We start from the raw sequence: 19,068 nt of genomic DNA, 5'->3' as shown, positions 1-19,068 counted from the left end.
CCTATTGAGATACTGCATTCTGCTTAACACGGTGAGCTAAACACTGGCAAATGCGTGATTATTGTTTGACTGTTTATTTTAAACTCCCTTTGCACATTCTTCCACCAGTTAAAGCAGAACAGTTTACTATCTGTTATAGTTCTAATGTTTGACAGACTCTGTCCATTTTTCACTTCATATGAACAAAAAAGCAATTTAGCTTTGGCACACTCAGTACCAAGGTATTTCAACTTCCCAAGCAGTTTCTTTTATAGAAATGCAAAAGAAACCTGCATTTGGGGAAGGATGAAGAAGGGGCTAGGACAGAAAAATCCTTTCATAGAGTCCAACCTCTTTCACCTGCAAATCAATAAATATTGAGAATGGGGAATAGCTATTCCATTTCCTCTTGAGAACATACATGGAAAAGTACATACTAGGAAAAAATCACCTGAATTTGATGAGCAGAGGGAAACAGTGTCATGAGAAACTTTTGTCTATATTTTGCTAGAAAACCACTGTCGGACTAAACAATAGCTGCAATATTACAACACGCAGACATCTCTCCCTATGTCTTTTATCCAACACAATTGATATTAGCATTATATATCCCTCCAAGAGGGAACTACTGCCACAGTTCCCCTACCAGTAAATAAAACTGTGATCAGCAGATCTGAAACACAGCAAATACTAGAAAAGGCAACAAAGGTGTTGAGATATGCAAAAGGAGAAGAATCAGTTTCACAGCAAAGAAGAAAAGAGTTCTGTAGTCCTTAGTATGTTACCTTACATGCAGGCAGGACTATCCCTCATTTATATAATATGCAACAACACACTGGAGAAGGCTCGGCATGCCCACACACAAACATCTGCCTGTTTGCCCTGTACAGGCAGAGGGCCTACACACCTATGACAGAAAATGCCAATAATATGTCATACTGAATTATTGCTACTTATGGAAGAAAAAAATAAGTTACCCCAATTAAAAATTTACTTGCCTACAACTCTGGACAACATCCTAACTTTACATAGAAGCGCTGTGCCATTAGCCATGTGTCATGCTGATTTTGTTCACACAACGTATGTAGGATATTCCTTATATATATATATATATATAAAATATATAGTATATAATATTCCTAATATATATATATTAGCATATGTAGGAATATATATAATATATAATATATTATAATAATATTGCTAATACAATAATAATAATAATAATATATAATGCTAATACATAGTGCTGTGCTTCCAGAGAGATTTTAGTATTTCTCACACAAACTTTGGTGAACGTTTACTCAGAGACTTCACTAATATGAAATGTTAATTGAAGCTACAGATTTCTCCAATCATCCAAGTTAACTTCAGCCTTAGCTTCCTCCTACCAGCGCTGAAACCATATAGCTCTACGCAGCAAATGTGTCACACCCAGCTCTCAGATGGTACCCTGTCTCCTTAGCTGTGTTCTCTCCTTCTCTAAGTAAATACTGGAAAGATTACAAGTGAAATAGGGTGTGAGAGAAGAAAATGTGATGTAGGCTACACACAATTAGCAGAGGAGCTGCTTTTGACACACTGCTGCACGGAATTAAGCAAAGAATAATCCAAGGAATTATCCAGTGTGAAAGGGATGGGATGTGCAATAATGGTGCACGAGATTTTCATTCAGCTGTTTTTAATTCCCAATAATTCACAGCATATATTGCAAATCGTACTGATGATCAACACCACTATTTGGTTTTAACACTGAAAATAGTATTTTTGTCCTCCTGGCTTCACAAACTTGAAGTTTCCTTGTCCACTCCTGTAAATCAGGGTAAAACAAGTATGAAGTCAAAAATGAAACAATAAAAAAGAAGGAAAGTGTTTCACTGTTTCACCTCTGTTTTACAGTTTACAAAATACTATAAACAAAAACTCAATTAATGCAATCATGATACTTATGTTCTAGTATGATCAGTACGTCCACAGACATCTTAGCTTCTGAACATGCACAGATGCCAAAGTATTTTTTCTTGGTCTACGTAAGAACTTCGCCCAACAACCAAAAATATGAAACTCCGTTCTCATAATGACGGCATGTAGTGTTACGGCTTCAGACATCCAGCTTTTCGTCTACTATAGCGTTCCGACCAGTACCCCTGTGGACAGTGGCAGTGTGAGCTCTATCCAGCTGTCTTGCCGGCACCAGGTCAGCGATCAATCCACCAGAAGCACATTCCTACGTAGCCTGTGCTGGGGCATGCTATGCTGAAACTACTGCCAGGTAATCCCAACTCCGAGGAGTTGGAAATTAGGCTTCACAGCGTCCTTTTGATCATTCCAGCTAAAAATAATAGGATTGCTGAAAAATTGGGTTGAGGAACCAGCTCACAGAGCCTGCTACTCCACGCACTGATTGGAAATGAGATCATTACTGCCTCAACATCTTTCCCATACCGAACGAAGAGCAATAGTGCGGGTTTGCCGAGCTTTGCCTGCTTTCCTGATGGCAGAGCTTGTGCAACTCCAATAGCTGCTGCATAGGATGGCAAATGAGACAATACCCTGAAAAGGTGGCCCAGAATGAAAAGGCTGGCTGAAAGGCATAGGACCCTTCCTTGGACGGACTAAGCACACACTCCAGTAACTGCCAGCGAGATAGCAATGCTGAAAGAGGCTTAGTGCAAGCATGCAGGAGATTTGTGACAGAAAGTTAGAACTCCATGTCAAGCCTTTCAGACAAACAATAAATATTACTTCTGCTCATAATCAGACTTTTCTCCAGCATCGTCTTTGAATGTTGAACCTTTTTCAATTAATTAAAAACTATGCACTGCAGAGTGCATATTTTATCAGCCCTCAGCTGCTTAAGTGTCTAGAAAAGACCAGGCAGTTTTTCTTTTTTCCAGGCAACCCAGAGCAAGTACTTGCAAGGGTCATATCTTTTTAATTATCTTTTCTCTCTTTGATTAATTATTCCGTCTGACAATAGCATGTTTCTAATGCTATTCACCTGCCTTTGATGATTGACAACTTTTCTGTCTGATTCAAAGCAAACAGCTGCTGCCATGATTGCCTAGCAACCAGGATGTGATGGATGAGCCCCAAAGATGGATGGCTGCAATAAATCATGTCTCTGGCTATAAAACTGAAAAAAGGGATAAGAATAAAAGCGAACAAAAAACAAAACAAGGTTTCTTCCCATGAGTGCACTCAGCTCCTTACCAATTACACCTGAAATGGACTTTGTGTCTATTAATAGCAAAGTTTTCTAATCAGTGAGAATGCAACAATGCCATTTGTATCAAGGTGTGTTTACAATTGTTCCAGCAAATTGGCACTTGTACTTCAATTACCTACTGTGTTACACAAGTGCAGTGGTAGGAAATCAAAGTTTTACCTTCTACCATTGAAGGCTTTATAGAAAATATTATGTTTTTACAGGGCTTTCTCATGATGCTGGACTTGAATGAAGTGCATAAACTTGAATTCATCTTCCTTTCGGCAACTGGCACAGTGTACCAAAAGCAAGCTGAACTGAGTTTGTAGAAGGAATAATAAACGCCAGACTTCTGAAAAATTCATTTCTATAAAACTTGTATAAAGTCACTGATGGCTCTGTGAAACATGTTACAACCTAAATACAGTGTGCTGTTTATTAAACGTTGCTGTAATTCCCTCTTGGTAGGCAGGCATCTCGCAATCAAAGAAAAAGTTCACGTGACAAGCATCGTTTCAAAAATGCCATCTACCTGTGCAAGTTGAAGACTGATTCAACAAAAAGCTACTCTAGCCTAATTTTACCTCCTACTCCCGTTTATTTGATTTTTGTACAACATGCCAGGCAAGAAACATGCAATAGTTTGTCAACTCGGAACAAGTTTAAGGGGGCTGCACGTGATTCTTGTCTGGGGACATTTGTGCATGAATACCTCACCGCTCCGAGTTCTGGCACTACCTGTGGTTGACGCCGCTCTGTTGCTGGAGTGTCCATCTCAGGATAACCGCTGCCTGCACTTTCAGGTTAAGACCTAATTGCCAGTATAAAGCTGCTTCCTTAATTCTTCCAGCAGGTGGGGGTGTCCTGGCTCCAGCAGAGGCGCTTCAAAAAGGGAAGCGCTTGACCTGGCTGTTTGTGTGGACAGGCTATCCACCTCCAGGAGCCTTCTGCACACCTGGCACTAAACACCAAGATCCAAAGATCTGCAGCCTTGGGTGAAGAGGGTGGATAGAAAAGAAAAATGTAAACGCTGAAATGATTATCTTCCAGAACTTTGTTTTCTTTGCTATTATGGGACCAAAACACAGCCTATTAGCAAAAGGAAGCTGGATTGTGTTAATCTGTTCACAAGCACATTTTTACAGCATATTTTTATGCTGGAGCTGATGATATCTGACAATGCTATGCTGGAACAGCCGCACTCCAGCTTATGTTTTAGTGTTATGTACAGCATGTAGCTGTATTCATGCAAAGACTGCCGGTATCCTTGCATGGGCCATAGCTTTGTCTACATTCTTTAGAATTATTGAAATGCTCTCGCTAAAAACTTAACTCTGTCTCTGCCTGTCTGTCTCTCTGTTATACAAACACACGCACATGCACACACAGAAATCCAGCCCCTAAAACAATTGTAAGGCACTCCTGTAATGACTGGCTCGTATCTGGTAACAAACAATGAGAAAGCAAAGCCATCAATCAAAGCATGCACTTCGAGGCCTCCATTCTGTCCCAGCTCATCCAACTCTCAAGTTACAGCTTTACACGGCAAGTCTAAATAATATTCAAAATGATAAATGGCACTATAAGCCTGATATCCATCATCAATCTTTTTTTAAGGAACATCCATCTTCAATAATGCACGTTTGAATCATGTGAAACCAAGAGCTCCCAGATTCATTTACACAACCCCCAGCAAGCTGGTGCTGCTTGAATGATACGTATCAGCCAGTTTTTCCCAACTGCCAAACTTAAAAAAAATAAAAATAAAAAAAAAAAAGAGAGAGAGAGAGAGGGAATACAGGAGGGAAAGCTCCTCGGGGGGCCAAGCGGCGCAACGCAGCACTAAGATGGGGGAACACCATCTCCGTGGTCACTCCGGCAGCCCCCGGCCCCCACAGCCCCGTGTTGCCCCCACACTGCCGCCCGCACTGCCTGGCGGGGCCTGCGTGATAAATGACACATGTCATTCTGTCGGGAGGGGAGGGTGGGTCCGTGATGGATGGCTCTGCTGAAAAGGAAATCGACTGTTTGGCATGGTGTGGCTATTCTCCGCCAGGATTTAGTTTCAGAACTCTAAAATGAAATCTGCGCTGCTTCGAGTGCATGGCTAGGGCAGGCCAGCGGGCGGCCGATGGAGCTTGGGGTTTGGGCTTTTTTGCTTTTGTTCCCCCCCCTCTCCCCCCCCCCTTTTTTTTTAATCCTCTCCTTGCCCTTCGGATTTCAAAAAACTGCTCCATTGACTGGAAACGGGAAAAGAACACACGTATATCAAAGTCTCCAATAGTTATGATCCCTGAAAAAATTTAAATAGGTTGAGGTTTCTATTTTTATTTATTATTGGGGGGGGGGGGGCATGGCATGCAGGCTTGACACAAAAGCAAGATAAAAATTAGCATGTTTGAAGTAATCGTCCCACAGCTTGACATCTGCATAGTAAATTTTAAAGGAAAAAAATGTGTCAGGCAGGCATGAGCTGTTCCCTCCCTCCCCCCCTCTTTCATTAGCTCACTGGCAGGGTGGCACTTCTGAACCTCATTACTGCAGGAGGATTTATGAAGCTGAACCCAATGGCAAAGAAAAGGCATCTGTCAATAATTGTAGGGAGCTGCACTCACAGCTTTGAAATCTCATTAAGTATGCAGTTATCAGGCATAAAGATCAAAAACATTACTCAACTCCGACAGAATCTTATGGAGGAACATTAATTAGCAACAGGCCTACAGTACAAAAAAAAAAAAAAAAACAGACTTCCTCTCACACCTGCCCAACCCACAAACCAAAAGAAACACTCCCCCTCCCTTCAGAAAAAAATAATTCCCAGCATCTGAGACTGATCAAGTACATGAAACAAGAGAGAGAAAAAAAAAAAAAAAACAGTTGAGACAGTCTTGGCGGTGAAGAGAGAAAAGGAAGAAGCTGTCAAAGTTGAGAAGGATGTCAGCACTGGCCCTGATTACAAGGGCCTATACAGTTCCCAGGCCTTTTATCATCCCTGCCATCAAAAACAGACTCTGTGTCACAGATGGATGACTGATGGCTGCCAGTCTTGAACAGCCTCGCCAAGCCTCCAGGAGGCCCCTGCTGAGATCTGGCCCTCCAGCAACAGGCTTGACCTAGCAGGAAAAGGACTTCAGGCACCGAGCCCAGTTCCAGAGATACTCAAAAACAGCACCCTGTTCTGTTCTTCCCTAGAACAGTCCACAGAGAGGTTGGTTGGGGTTTGTTTGTTCAGCTTACAGAAGTTAAATGTAATACTTCTGCTCTCCATGCTAGGACTATGCATTATTTGAAAATAACACTAGCAAAAAAAAAAAAAAAAAGGAAAAAAAAATCTCTCCTTTGTCCACACTAAACAGATTGTTCTCATTTTCTTTCCAGTTTGCATTTTAACCATGATTTGCACACTCAATTGCTTAGAAAATATAGAAGAGTAACATAAATTTGGGGGGAAACATACAAATTCATAGACGAAGCTGGATCATAAAACCAAGTGACCTTTGCGGCATTAAGTATGGTGTGCAACTAATTAAGAACTATGGTCACATTAGCATTTTTTGTTTCAGAATCAGGGATATCAGCTACACAGCTTAACCCATTGCACAGATTTTTTTCATTTCCTCCCCATCAAAAATTGTGTTTGCAAACAATAACTCAAAGTTACTTGCTAGGAAAAAAAAAGGGGGTGGGGGGGAGAATCACCTTCTACGGTCTTTTTCCCCACTTGGGACTACGCCTGAAAAACTCCCTCTCTAGTTACATGCTACCCTTCATACATTTTATATTTCCTGTAATTTTGCACCATGAAGAAGCTTTCAGTTGTACAACTCCACTTTCACGTTATTTACTACGTAGTGGATTTTAATACAATGCACAAATTCATCTCTTATTTCACGAGATATACGGTGATATTTACATGTCACTTGTAGCAACGCTGAAGATTGGTTTCTTAATGAACTACATCTTTAACAGAGTACAGAGTCAGAAACACACACGTATAAGACAATCTGCCAGTCGGACTCTTTTCAATATCTCAAATTCATTCATTTACTAAGCGATGCACTTTAAAGAAAATGTTACCTCTGACAAAATACGGAAGCAGAGGTTCCACTCTAAACAAGATTTTTAAAAGATTTTTACATGAAGTGTTACAATAAGGTGTTTACATTTTTTCATATGCTTACCATATTACTTTTATTATGTGTAGCATCAAAGTGATTATAGCAATTACATCTAACAGAATTAATTATAGAACATCCCATCATTCCTAAATACATAATGCATTAGAGGTAAGCCAAAGAAAGAAAACATCTTGACTGTAGTGACTGTTGTTGGAATAAATTTTTCTCTGAGCTTAAAGGAGAAACCGAAGTAGAAAAAAATATATAGTAGGGTAACACGTTTAAAATGGGGACTACAGAAATCTGAATATAAAGGCAGGTACTTTTAAATAGAGATGCTAACCTGCATCAAGCTGCACTAGCACAAATATCCATGTAAAATCCTTTAAAGTTTTTTAATCACAAAACATGGAAAACTAGCCAATTCACCTAACCAGTGTGTTAGTACGTAAAGACAAGAGTGTATGGGTGAAAGAGTTACAAGCCGTTACATATGCAAAATAAATTCACTCAAAGCTTCATTAATATTAATTTAAATTCAGAACCCATTTACATTAAATTGTTCATTAAAAATTGCCTATTTTATGCAACATGCATTCCGCAAAGAACACATAAGAAACTGAAACAGAGGGCTCAATTTAATGATGGAAATATCAAAAGTAAATGAATTTGAGTCATTCCAAACAAATAATAAAACAGCTCTTTCCCCTATGCTAATGTGCCAAGTTTGGCAGGAGCCTGGCAGGAGGGCCCAAGCACCCCTCGCCTCCCACTCACCATGGCTTGGTCAGCCCCTTTGACCTCTCTACCGCCCTACAGCCTTGCTAAAACAGAACGTAAAAGTCCCACCCCCGCCCCCCCAAAATGTTAACTAACTGCGAGGACACTTAATCGCCTCTCAACTTCTACCCGTTCCAATCAAGGCCAAGTTGAGCCTAGCTGCTTACAAACAACCCCCAGTGTGAAAGGAACGGGAGGTGAGCGGCAACGCTCACTGGGGATGGAGAGCTCTTCCTGGGGTGTACTCTCACACCAAAAAAAACAGTGAACTTAGCAATTCCCAACAGCTGTTCAGAATGAAGAAGAGAGAGTCGTAATTAATAACGTGTCCTGACAGCATTAATTAATAATTTATAATTAAGTCCAACTTCGATTATTTTTGAGGAGTCGCAACTCTACTGTCCAAGCAAGCCAGGTAATAGAACTGGCAAAGAGCTTTCAGGCATGCTGTGGTCTTCTGGTAACTCCTTCCCCACTCTCCCTCTACCCCTGGGGAAAAAACCTTTGAACATTTTCTGAAAAATACCTTGAAGTTAATGCTTGCACTGAGAAGTGTATAAATTCTGCAGATTCTCTCTCTTATTGAGGTGACCAAAATATCTTTTAGGAGCAAGAACAGGGAAATTTGGTAGAATTAAACCTTGCAGTCTCTGAAATTAAGCTCTGCCTACTTGAAATCTTACAGTTCTTTTTATGGAAATGGTAACAAACAATTTCAAGCTCTTACAATGTTCTATTCTGCATTATTATACTTAAGAAAACTATAATACAGCCTCTCATGGGCTGCGCTTTAAATCCTTTGAGCCAATTTTTATGCATTTTTTTAAATGTTGAAATCAAGAAAAATCAATGGAATAATTTTTTTCAATCCTCCTGCTTTAGGTAATGACACCAAAAAAAAACGCAACACATCCATTGTTTAGCAGGATTTTTAAAATTAATTTAATGTCTAACTGCAAATGCTGGAAACTAGAATTAATCTGTCTGGATAAAAAAAGGCTTACAGACATTTAAATGCATGTATCGGGACACTTTATCAACCTAACATAAAATTGTCATCTTATCTTATTATATGACTATTTTATGCATGTGTCAAAGAATTTAGAAATGAATGCCTGTCTATTCCGTCTAATTACAACTGCATATTATCTGTCTGGATGTACCAGTCCATATCATTGTTACCAAATACAATATATTGTATTCACCTTTCATTTTTAACTTAAGGCTGATAAACCACAATTTAGGCATAACCAAATTAAAAAAAAAAAAAAGAAGGAAAAAAAAAAACAGGCTCAAACACCTGAAGTAGGTTGTTTAGTAAATGATGCTGAAGTATTTCAGAGATAAGATAACCCACGATTGTTCTGGAATTCTGTTATTTTCAGTACTGTATCATAACCCCACATATATATACACACTTACTTGACAATGCAACACTTCAGGCATCTTAATGCTTGATCTGCTAGCAGTACCTTGTAAATAGGGCTTTATTAAAATCTGACAATCGATATCTGGATTTGTCAGGAAACAGTCATGACACTGGATTAAAATACGGATTATCATACCATAAAACTGGTAGTTACAAGGTTTACTCAGAAAGATAACGTGTATGGTTACTTTACATCCTGGCAAATCATTTCTTCTCGTTCACGATCTGCAACCGTGTATTTACACGTAAGTGTGCACAGACCACATTCAAAAATTTACCACACGCTCCAGCCTGAAGGTGATCTTTTCTCTATAGTTTCCACTAATCCTAGAAACAGCACTGACAAAAAAGGAACCACTCTAATCCTGCTAACTCACCCTAGCTTCACTGCATTTCCCATAACCCTGCAGCAGTCACAATTCATTCTAATCACTTTACAAAACAATCTTTAGTAAAAAGAGGAAAAATGCAGACTTGTAAGCCAATTTAAGAAATAACTGCTGATACATCAGTTATTGACTATTTCACTCCTGCTCATGATAGTGCTCAAGGCAAAACTGAGAACAAAATGACAACATCAACCGCACGCAATAAACTGTGGCCCAGGAGAGCACTGAAGCCCTAATTGACAGCTGTCAAGCTAATGGGAGAAATGGCAGCTGATTCTCGAAAATTCTGTTTTCCAGACAGATATTCAGCAGAATCTATCAGGCCTTTTTATATTTACGCCCCTTTTTCTTTTCTTTTCTTTTTTTTTTTTTGCATTGTTCCTCACACTTTGTCGGAAAAAAAAAAAAAAAAGGCAGAGGACAGCCATAACTAATCATTTTGTCAGCTTGCTGCTAGGAAGAATCTCTGTCCAACAGAGAAATATGTGACAGGTTTGGAGGCAAATACCGCACCATGGGCTGACACTGCAAGTACCTTCATAGGTAGTCTACTTTATTGCTACATTTACTTTTGGGGTATGTATGCAGTTGCAAGCAATTCCCATAAATTAAAGCATTCAACTTCCTGAACCCATTGCTGCCTGGAAATCTGACTGCACAAGCTTCATGCCAGCCTGCAGCTGAATTTCTGGAGTGCACTCCCAGCCTCATTTTGGAGGCACAGATAAACTATAACGAGCACTGAAGTCCGTGAGAAGTGCAAGTGCCGCGCATCCCTGAAAAATCAATTGCGTGTATGTCAGTATTCACATTGCCCATGTGCATCTTTCGAGCACGAGCACAGAAGTCGTGAGGAGCTTAAAAAGTATGCATATATCTTTACGGTTTCAATAATAATGTATATTAAAAAAAAAAGTTTGTTTTTCCAGAGGATTGAAAATTCTGTGTCATTATCAGGGCCTAAAAAAGTATAATCGTTTTATTCAATATATATATGTATATATATATAAAAAGTAAATCAGTTTCAAAAAAATCATTAGTTTGCAATCCCTCTTCAAAAGAGCTTTATTTTTTTCATATATTTTTATACTAAATATGCATTAAGTCATTTCTGTCGATAGGAAGTACATTTTCTTGATCTTTTAAATGGATAGTTTTCTAAAAAAGCTGTGAGTGAAAGCTATAATTTAAGGACGGATAATTACTGTTTGCATGAACAAGATTGGCCTCTATTAATACAGTATCTTAGCTTTCCTAGACAGTAGCCTCCAACCAATAAATATTTTCTCCCTTCTGCCTTAAATGACACAAGTCGTTGGAGCAGCAGTCCTGATCACCTTCTCACTTTATCAGGTGTGGAATAAAACTGTGATCCCTGACTTTCCCCCCCAAATTTCTCTATCTATGATATTCACCTGAGCCTCAGAGCAAACGAACTGAAATTACCATTTTTACAGATTCTTGATTCTCAGAGACAGCTTTAGTCTTCTACAGCGTGGTGTTAACACTTGGGCTAGACATAAAGAATTTGTGCACCTGTCTGTTATGTCTGCAAGCTCTGTGCTGCTAAGAGTTCTTTGTTGTTGTTATTCTACTCCAGACCATTAAAAGGACCCTAATTCCTATGACATGATTATCCAGGTACCAAAGCCCATTTGTCACCTGCAGCAGAAAATTGAGTTAATGCACAACTAAAGGCAACCAGGACTGTGTAATATCAACTTGATTACATCAAACTAGCTGCAAACCTAATTCTGCTGGATGACACTGCGTGGAGCTTGTCATCTCCAATCATTAAAGCTGTCAGGAATCCATCAGGTTTACAGCTAATTAGGTGAACACTAATGAAGCTGGCAAAACAACTTTTCTTTTTTTATGGCTGAGCGGACCTTTCAGTTTGGAGAAAAAAATTCTCGAGTATTCTCAAGGTTGCTGGGGACTGGATTTCCTGAGTTACCAATCAGCAGACATCTTTAATTCTCCCCCCACCACCACCACCACCTTTTTTTCTCTCTCAGTACCAAGCAATCAATTTGTCATCACTCTCAGTATGCCACAAAAGCAGTCATGAACCTTATAACTCGCAGCTCTGAGGCCAAAAAGAAGGGGGAAAAAAAAATGTAAGTTTCTTCTGTCTTAAAATAAAACCCCCTCGTACAGTTCACTTATTTATCTTCATGCACTTATCAACAGCATAAATGTTCTTGTTTTTTCACTCTTCTCAAATAAGTAGCCCTTCAGTCATTCTACATCCCCCATATCCATTAGGCAGAGGCATTTTGATAAAGTAAAGCCAAAGCTAGTGTATGGGAAAGAATGAAAGCACTCACTCTGCCAACTTCTGATTGACCATTAAGCTATTGATGAATGTGCCTGTCAGGAGAGAGACAATTAAATCAAATATGAAACAAAGTCGTTTTGACGGGTCATTTTGATAGAGCAAAACCATTCTTCCATCTCCGATTAGTCCTGCAGTCAAGTTTTTGTAATGAATATTTCTTAACTAACCTGTTATTTCTTAGCTGTTTTTAAAGTGTTAAAAAACATAATAATAATAATAATAAAAGCAGCAGCTTTTGCTTTTACTGCTATTAGAAAAAGTATCATTTCCAATGTGACCAATAAAACAGCATTTCAGGGGGAAGCAATTATACACAATACTAAATGTTTAATGCGGCTATCAAAAAGCTAAAAGTTTAAAGAGATTACACTTCTGCTAAATATGAAAGATAGATCACACATCACGGATGATTCACTTGAGGAAGGAGTGAGAGACGGAGAGTGGAAGAGAGAGAAGGGAAGGAAATAAAGATATCTCAGAATGTGTGTTTAGTGCAGAAACATTTTCTTCCAGCCTACGGAAAGCCCAACATAAAGCAGAGCTGTTTGAAGAACATGTCAAATACTTGGAAGAGCTAAAATTTGCAGAACTAGATTAATGTTACAAAAGAGAGTTTTCCAAGTATTACAAAAAGTTCACCTTTTTAATTAAGTTGAGACGCGTCATTTGATGGCACGGTCAAGAAATCCAAAATATTGTCTTGAAGCATTTAGCTAAGATAGTATTTGCTAGATTGTATCACTGCTGTGCTCCCAAACTTTACAAACTTTCTAACTGTTAGTACAGGGCACCAGACTGCTAAAAAGTACACTTTCCTACCTTAAAAGTACTAGATGAATATGTGTGTGCCAGAGAAGAGAAGAACGGAAACGCGGACAGTGATTTACACGGCTCCCTGAACAACTTGCTGTTTACCCAATGCAAACCACACCACCGAGGACTTGTCAGGCAGGGCACAAGCCTGGCTGCCGGATTTCTGCATGCCCATTTCCCGGAGCCACAGGACCACCTGTTTGGAGCTGCCACCGCACCACCATGGCCGCACCACCACCAGCACTGCTGCAGCCCGTGGGACGCCTGTGCCAGCCCCTGGGAGCAGACCAAGGGCAGGGCACAGCAGTCACCTCCTGGTCCCCAGCCCCAGCCCCAGCCTCCGCAGGTGCTGCCCCTCGCCCCGCAGCGCTGTGCCCCTGGAGTGGCCATTGTGGTGGCACGTCCAGCCATAAGTGGCACTGACAGAGGGTTGACAGGCCACGCGTGACGTCACCGAGCCCGGTGTTACCATGGCAAGTGATTTATTGATGTTTATCGGGAATGAATAGATCAAAGGCAGCCAGATGACAGGCGATCAATCAGCCATCAAATCAAGGATGGCAACAGGCCAAGGAAACCTTTTCCAGCCCGCGTATCCTCATCTAAGGATTACTGTAGAAATTTGTGGGGTCTGGCGTTGGGTTTTTTCACAGTTTTCTTTTTGATTCGGCTTTTCCGGAAAATGCTCCCCAAGTTTAACGGGAGTTGACGTTTCTGGCATGAGGAAAACAAAACAAACAAGCACAAAAACTCATCAGGACAAAGCCCCGAAAAGTATTTCTGGAAAAAAAAATGGAGGAAATTGTAAAGGCAGTATCAGAAACATTCACCAGTCATTTGACAATACACAGACCCTCCTCTTTTTTTTTTCTTTGGTTTCCTTCACAGCTTCTCATCTGGGCTCAAAAATAAGAAATCAACAGGATTAACGGAAGAGATTGCTGAAGAAAGTGACCAGCTAGGTGGGTCTGTCTGTCCTGCAGAGACACCTCCAGTGGAGTACAAGGGGAAGAGAGGAAAGGCTAAAAGTTGAACAACGGAGCCAGTTCTGGATCTTCAAGTCACACTGCGGACCTTCCAGATCACTTTGTCCCTACCACTTGATTCACAACGTGCCATGTATTTACACAAACCCTATCTTATTTTTACAGAAAAAAAAAAAGGAGTATTTTCACAGGCTATCACAAATCATCTGTCTGTCAGAGCAGGGGATGGAGCAGAACGAAGACTACGAGAGAGAGAAGCAAAAGTAGGTGCCAAAGTGTGGGCTGGAAATGCCCAGAACTCGCCTCCTCACCCCCCAGCACACCGGCCCCATGCATGCAGCATGTGCTCGCACACCTGCCCGGCCCCCACAAAGTGCTGCCCCCACAACCCGGAGTTGGGGCTAAACCGAAGTGGATACCAAAGTAGGGACAGGGCTTTCTCTCCCCACCCCTGGAGGCAAAACCGTAAAGACAAACCCCAATAAAATCAACCCCAATAACCCCCCCGCCTCCCCCCCCCCCCCCCCCCCCCCGCGGCCCGAGAGTTCCTCGGCCAGCCCCGAGGCGTTTAGCAGGGTGCGAAGCGAGTCTCCCGGCCCGCGGCCGAGGAGGAGGGCTGGCGGTGGGGGAGCCCGAGGGAGGCGAGGAGCGGAGCGGAGCGGAGCGGGGCCGGCTCCCGTACCTGCTGCGCGCCGGGGCGCCTGCTGCTTCCTCCTCGGCATCGCGGGGCTCCGGCGGCCGCCGGCGGGGGGGGGCTGCCTCGGTGCGGGGGTGGGAAGAGTTGCCTCAGCCCCAGAGATCCGCTGAGCTGCTCCAGTCTCGGCTCGAGGGCTGGGTTGGGGATATATTTTTTGTTGCCGTGCATGCACGATGCCGAGGAGGAGGAGGAGGAGGTGGAGGAGGAGGAGGCGGCGGCGGCGGCGGAGGAGGCGGCACAGAGAAGAGGACAGCCCTGCTGCTGCTGCTGGCAGAAGAGAGGGGAAGTTTGACAAATCGCCCCGGAGGAAGGAGGAGGGGAAGCCCCCCGAAGAGGTGCGCGGGCGGGAGGGCTGGGGAGAGCCCGCAGTCCCCCCCACCCCGCCCTACGCCCCCGGTGCCTGGCCGGGCTGGGAGATCACGGCATAAAGACGGGCATTTCTCGGCAGGAGTCGGCGCGGCTCCAGCCTGCGCTCTCCACTCGCTGTCTCCGGCGCTGGAAGCGGCGGCGGCAACAGGCGAAGCTTGAAGGGAAACGAGACGATGGCGGTGTCACTCACACTACCCCACACGCGGGCACCGCCGCCCGGGCACGGCGGGGAGACCCCCCCGGCCCCTGCCCGCCCCTCAGCCCGCCCCCGCCCGCCGCTCCCCTCAGAAGTTGCCCGCCGGCGAGGAGGGGCCAGGCCCCGCCGGGCGCCCCCGGGCAGCCCCTTCCTCTTCCCCTCCAGCCGCCCCCTCGCTCCGCTCCCCTCAGCGGGACCGCCCCGGCCCCTCGGAGGCTCCCACCTGGCTGGCGCCGGCCCCGCTCCCCGCCGGCCCCCGGGTGCCGCCGGCCCCGCTCCGCCCGGTGACGGCCGCGCCTCCGCCGCCTGGGCTGCGCCGTGCTGAGCCGAGCCGAGCCGCCGGCTGAGCGGGCAGCGACACCCGCCCTCCCCCGGCTCTTCCTCGGAGACCGCTTCCTCTCCCTTCTCTTTTTGGGGCTTTTTAGTTTTTTTTCCCTCTTTTTATTTTATTTTATTTTTTTGGTCCAAGTTCACCGGCGAGCCGCTGCCGCGCTCGGTTGCTCGGGATCGATGCGCTGCGGGTTTGATTGCGCACCCCTGGGCGGCGAGGAGGGACGGAGCCGAGCGGCCGGGCCGGGCCGGGCCGGGCCGGGCCCCGAGGTGAAGGGGGGTCCCGGCCGCCCCCCTCCGCCGCGCCGCCCCCCGCCGGGCCGTCCGCTCCCAGCACGGGGCGCCCGGTGCCGGCCGGAGGGGGGAGAAAATCGGGGGGGGGTAAGGGAAAAAAAAAACAAAAAAACACAGTAGCAAACCGTATTTTTGTCTTTTTCTTAAAAAAACAAAAAAAAAAGTTCAGGGGGAGGAATAATAATAATAATAAAAAAAAGGATGATCTCACTTTTACGGTAAGATCAAAAAAACCTCGGCTGGCCCCGCTCCGCGAGCATTGGGATGCGTCCAGTACCTGACTAAGTGCAGATGTTGTTGCGTCCTTGCATCGCAGAGCCGCCGCTCCCGCGTTTCCTTTTCAAGTTGCAGGAAATTGAAACACTTTGCGTCAAGGGTGGAGAAGGTTTGGCTTTTTTTTTTTTAATTATTATTGTTACGAGCCGATTTTTTTTAAGCTGATCTATAGGATTAAAAATAAATAAATAAATAAATAAGTCGCAGTCACCTGAAGTCCCCGGGAAATTGCTACTCTTGGGGGAAAACGAAACGTTTCTTGCAAAGGCGAAAATGGTGAGTTGTCAGATGCCGCTTCTGCTGCCAAATTCGCTCAGTTCCGTCTCATTGATACTCGCTGGTTTCTCCTCACAGTTACAGGGTCTGCTCGCAGAGGAAGCGATCAGATCTGCTTAAAAGCCGACCCGGAGCCGCTACCCCCTCCCCAAAACGCCCGGCCGTGGGTGCGTGCGTGCTGCTCGCCCCGGGACCGGCACCGGGACCCGCTCCGGCACCGGGCGGCGGCGCCTCGGGCCCGCTGCGGGCTGGGCTCCGCCGCCGTGGCAGCGCCCGACGCTGGATCCGCCCTAACATCTGTCCGTCTCACCATTGGCGCATCCGTCAGTGTCACCCCGGCGGCACAGCGCGACGACAACACACCGGGCGCGACCCGGAGCGGTGCGCGCTGCGAGCAGCCAGCGCTGCCCAGCCCCGCCGGCAAGCAGGGACCGGCCGCCGCATAAGTATTTACAAGTGTTGGACAGGCTCGGCGAGCAGAAAGGGCCGGGCTGCGATTACGAACAACTCCTTCCTTTCTCCCTCCTCCCCCTCGAAGTCAAAAATTAGGAAGCAGAAAGCCTAAATAATTTATCGCAGCCCGTGAGGATGCGCTTCTCGCCGGCGGCAGCGCGGCCGGAGGCAGGGGCAGCGGCGCCCGGCCCCGGTGCTGCCGCTGCTGCTCTGGGGAAATCCGCAGCAGCCGAAGCCGGCGATCGAGCAACGCGTGAACTTGGGGCTGGAGCGGCTGCCGGCCGAGCCGACACGGCATGGCACTGCACGGCATAGCACGGCTCAGCACGGCGGGTGGCTCCGGGCTGCGGAGCGGGGGAGGCTGGAACACAACTCGGAGACACCCCGCTGCGGGGCTCGGGGGGCGCCGGGGGAAGCGCCCCCACAGCCCCGGCAAAGTCCCAGCAAGTACCGGCACCGGGACTGGCACTGGGGCTGGGTGCTCGCTTGTTTCAGCCCTGCGAAGGCTGCTCCTGCCCGAGGACTCGCAATTCCCAAATTCTCTCCCTCTGCGAGAGCATCCCGAGGCGAGCGCCGCAGCGGCCGATCATTAATTCGGGGGAGGGGGTTCAGAAGGAGGGGGGCGGGGGTTGCGAGTTGCAAGAACTTTTCTCCTTCCACTCCCCCCTCCCCAAATCCGTGCCTCCTTCCCCAGCGTTACGCTGCGCGCCCCCCGCGCCGCAAGCCCACCGCCGTGCCGGGGGCTCCGGGCAGGCAGCCGGCAGCGGCGGGGGTCTGGGCTCCAGCCCTCCCGGGACCCCCCCGGCCCCGGTTTGGCCCCATCGGCGGGGTCGAGCCCAGGGGGCGGGAGCGCATCCGGGGCTGCGGGCGAGCAGGGGGCGACCCCAGCAGCAGCACCCGTCGGTGGGAGAGGGGCTGTCCCCCTGTAGCCCCGCCGGGGATCGGCAGCGACCCGGCTCCTCAACGGGGTGGCCGCCGGCTCCGGTAGCGGCGGGGAGCGGGACGCTCAGCTTGAGCCTGGAGGGGCCGAGGGGGGGAAAGCGAAACTTCCCGTCGGCAGTCCTAGGAGGAACTTTCCCATCTCGGTGAGCGGTGCCAGGGTGTGCGTGTGCGTGAGAAGGGCAGCGGCTGTAGGTGCACACACACCCACACGTGCACGGCAGTGACACAGCCACAGCACGGCCAGAGCGCTCAGGAGTTTGTAGAACGATTTGGTCGCTAACCATTTCCCCCCGTTCTTCTTCTTCTCCTCTCTCTTTTTTTTTTTTTTTTTAAAGGAAGAAAAATCTATTGAACTTTCTATCAGACGGATTACAGCACGAACTGCGGACCTCTTCACGTGCATCAGCTTCTTTGGGGGCTCGCGGTCTGTTTCGGAGAGCCAGAACCCGTAATTCTATTAAGTGTAACATTCACAAACACAACGCATAAATCGGTGGCTGCCCAGACTCCATCCGCACAGACTCAGCACACGAGGCTCAGCTCTAAGCTCGCCCTGCCCGGCACTTTTAACCCAAGGTACCTGCTATTGACCAGCCCCACACTCAGATCACCACCCCGGTGACCGTCCCACCGGCTCGGAGCGTGCCGCGTCGCTGCTCGCCCCCACCGCCCGCTCCCTGCCAACACGGGAAAAGCCGCGGCGGGCCCGGGGCAACGAGCAGGCACAGCAGCGGCCCGCGGGGGTCACGAAACGAAGCTGGCTGAACCCTGCGGGCGCCGTGCCGGCCGCCGCCACCGAGGGAGAGCGAAGCCGAGCTCCCGGCGCGCCGTCGGGGCGAGCGGGCGGCCCTGCGGCAGCTCCGGGGGCACCCCTCGGAGCCCCCCGACGCCAAGCGAGCCTCAAATCGGGGTCTTCGCATCCGAGCAAGGCAGCCCTGCGGCCGCACCGAGCCGCCGGGGGGCTCACCTGCCCGCCGCCCCCCACCGGACGCACCGGCAGCACCACCGAGGCGGCGCCCGGTGACCGCGGACCGCAGACGGGGTCCCCCCCCGTCCCGTGCCGCCCCCCCGCCATGTCGCCTCCCGTCCTGGGGAACGCCGGCCCCCGCAGTCCCCGCCGTCGGGGTGCGAGAAGGCGGCGGGGAGCGCTCCGCTTTCTGCCGGCGAGGAACAAAGGAGCAGCGGCTTGCAT

General features: G+C 46.8%; 2 protein-coding genes across 4 annotated transcripts in view; one reads left to right on the top strand and one right to left on the bottom strand.

Moving 5' to 3' along the window:
• TSHZ3 (teashirt zinc finger homeobox 3) overlaps positions 1–16,566 on the bottom strand; it is a 64,356-nt gene extending 47,790 nt beyond the window's left edge. Inside the window, exon 1 of one of the 3 annotated variants that reach the window (XM_083795007.1) lies at positions 16,207–16,566. Coding sequence is in view for 1 of the 3 variants with exons in the window: in XM_083795004.1 (XP_083651130.1) it covers positions 14,726–14,765 (40 nt within the window). In the remaining 2 variants the exon portion in view is untranslated. Of the gene's footprint in view, positions 1–14,725; positions 14,861–16,206 lie in introns of those variants that run through there. The other 2 variants (XM_083795008.1, XM_083795004.1) reach the window with 2 other exon arrangements.
• Positions 15,816–18,365, top strand: LOC310905339 (uncharacterized protein; the record flags this gene model as incomplete). Its single annotated transcript, XM_083851511.1, has 4 exons — positions 15,816–15,905; positions 16,523–16,804; positions 17,250–18,019; positions 18,212–18,365. The coding sequence occupies 4 exons, from the start codon at positions 15,816–15,818 to the stop codon at positions 18,363–18,365; spliced, it is 1,296 nt and encodes a 431-aa protein (XP_083707637.1).
• Positions 18,366–19,068: the final 703 nt, after the last annotated feature.

Source organism: Anser anser (genome assembly GCF_964211835.1).
Source record: "Anser anser genome assembly, chromosome: 11".
NCBI lineage: Eukaryota > Metazoa > Chordata > Aves > Anseriformes > Anatidae > Anser > Anser anser.
The sequence above is the reverse complement of the archived record's forward strand: the minus strand, read 5'-3'. Positions and strand labels throughout refer to the sequence as shown.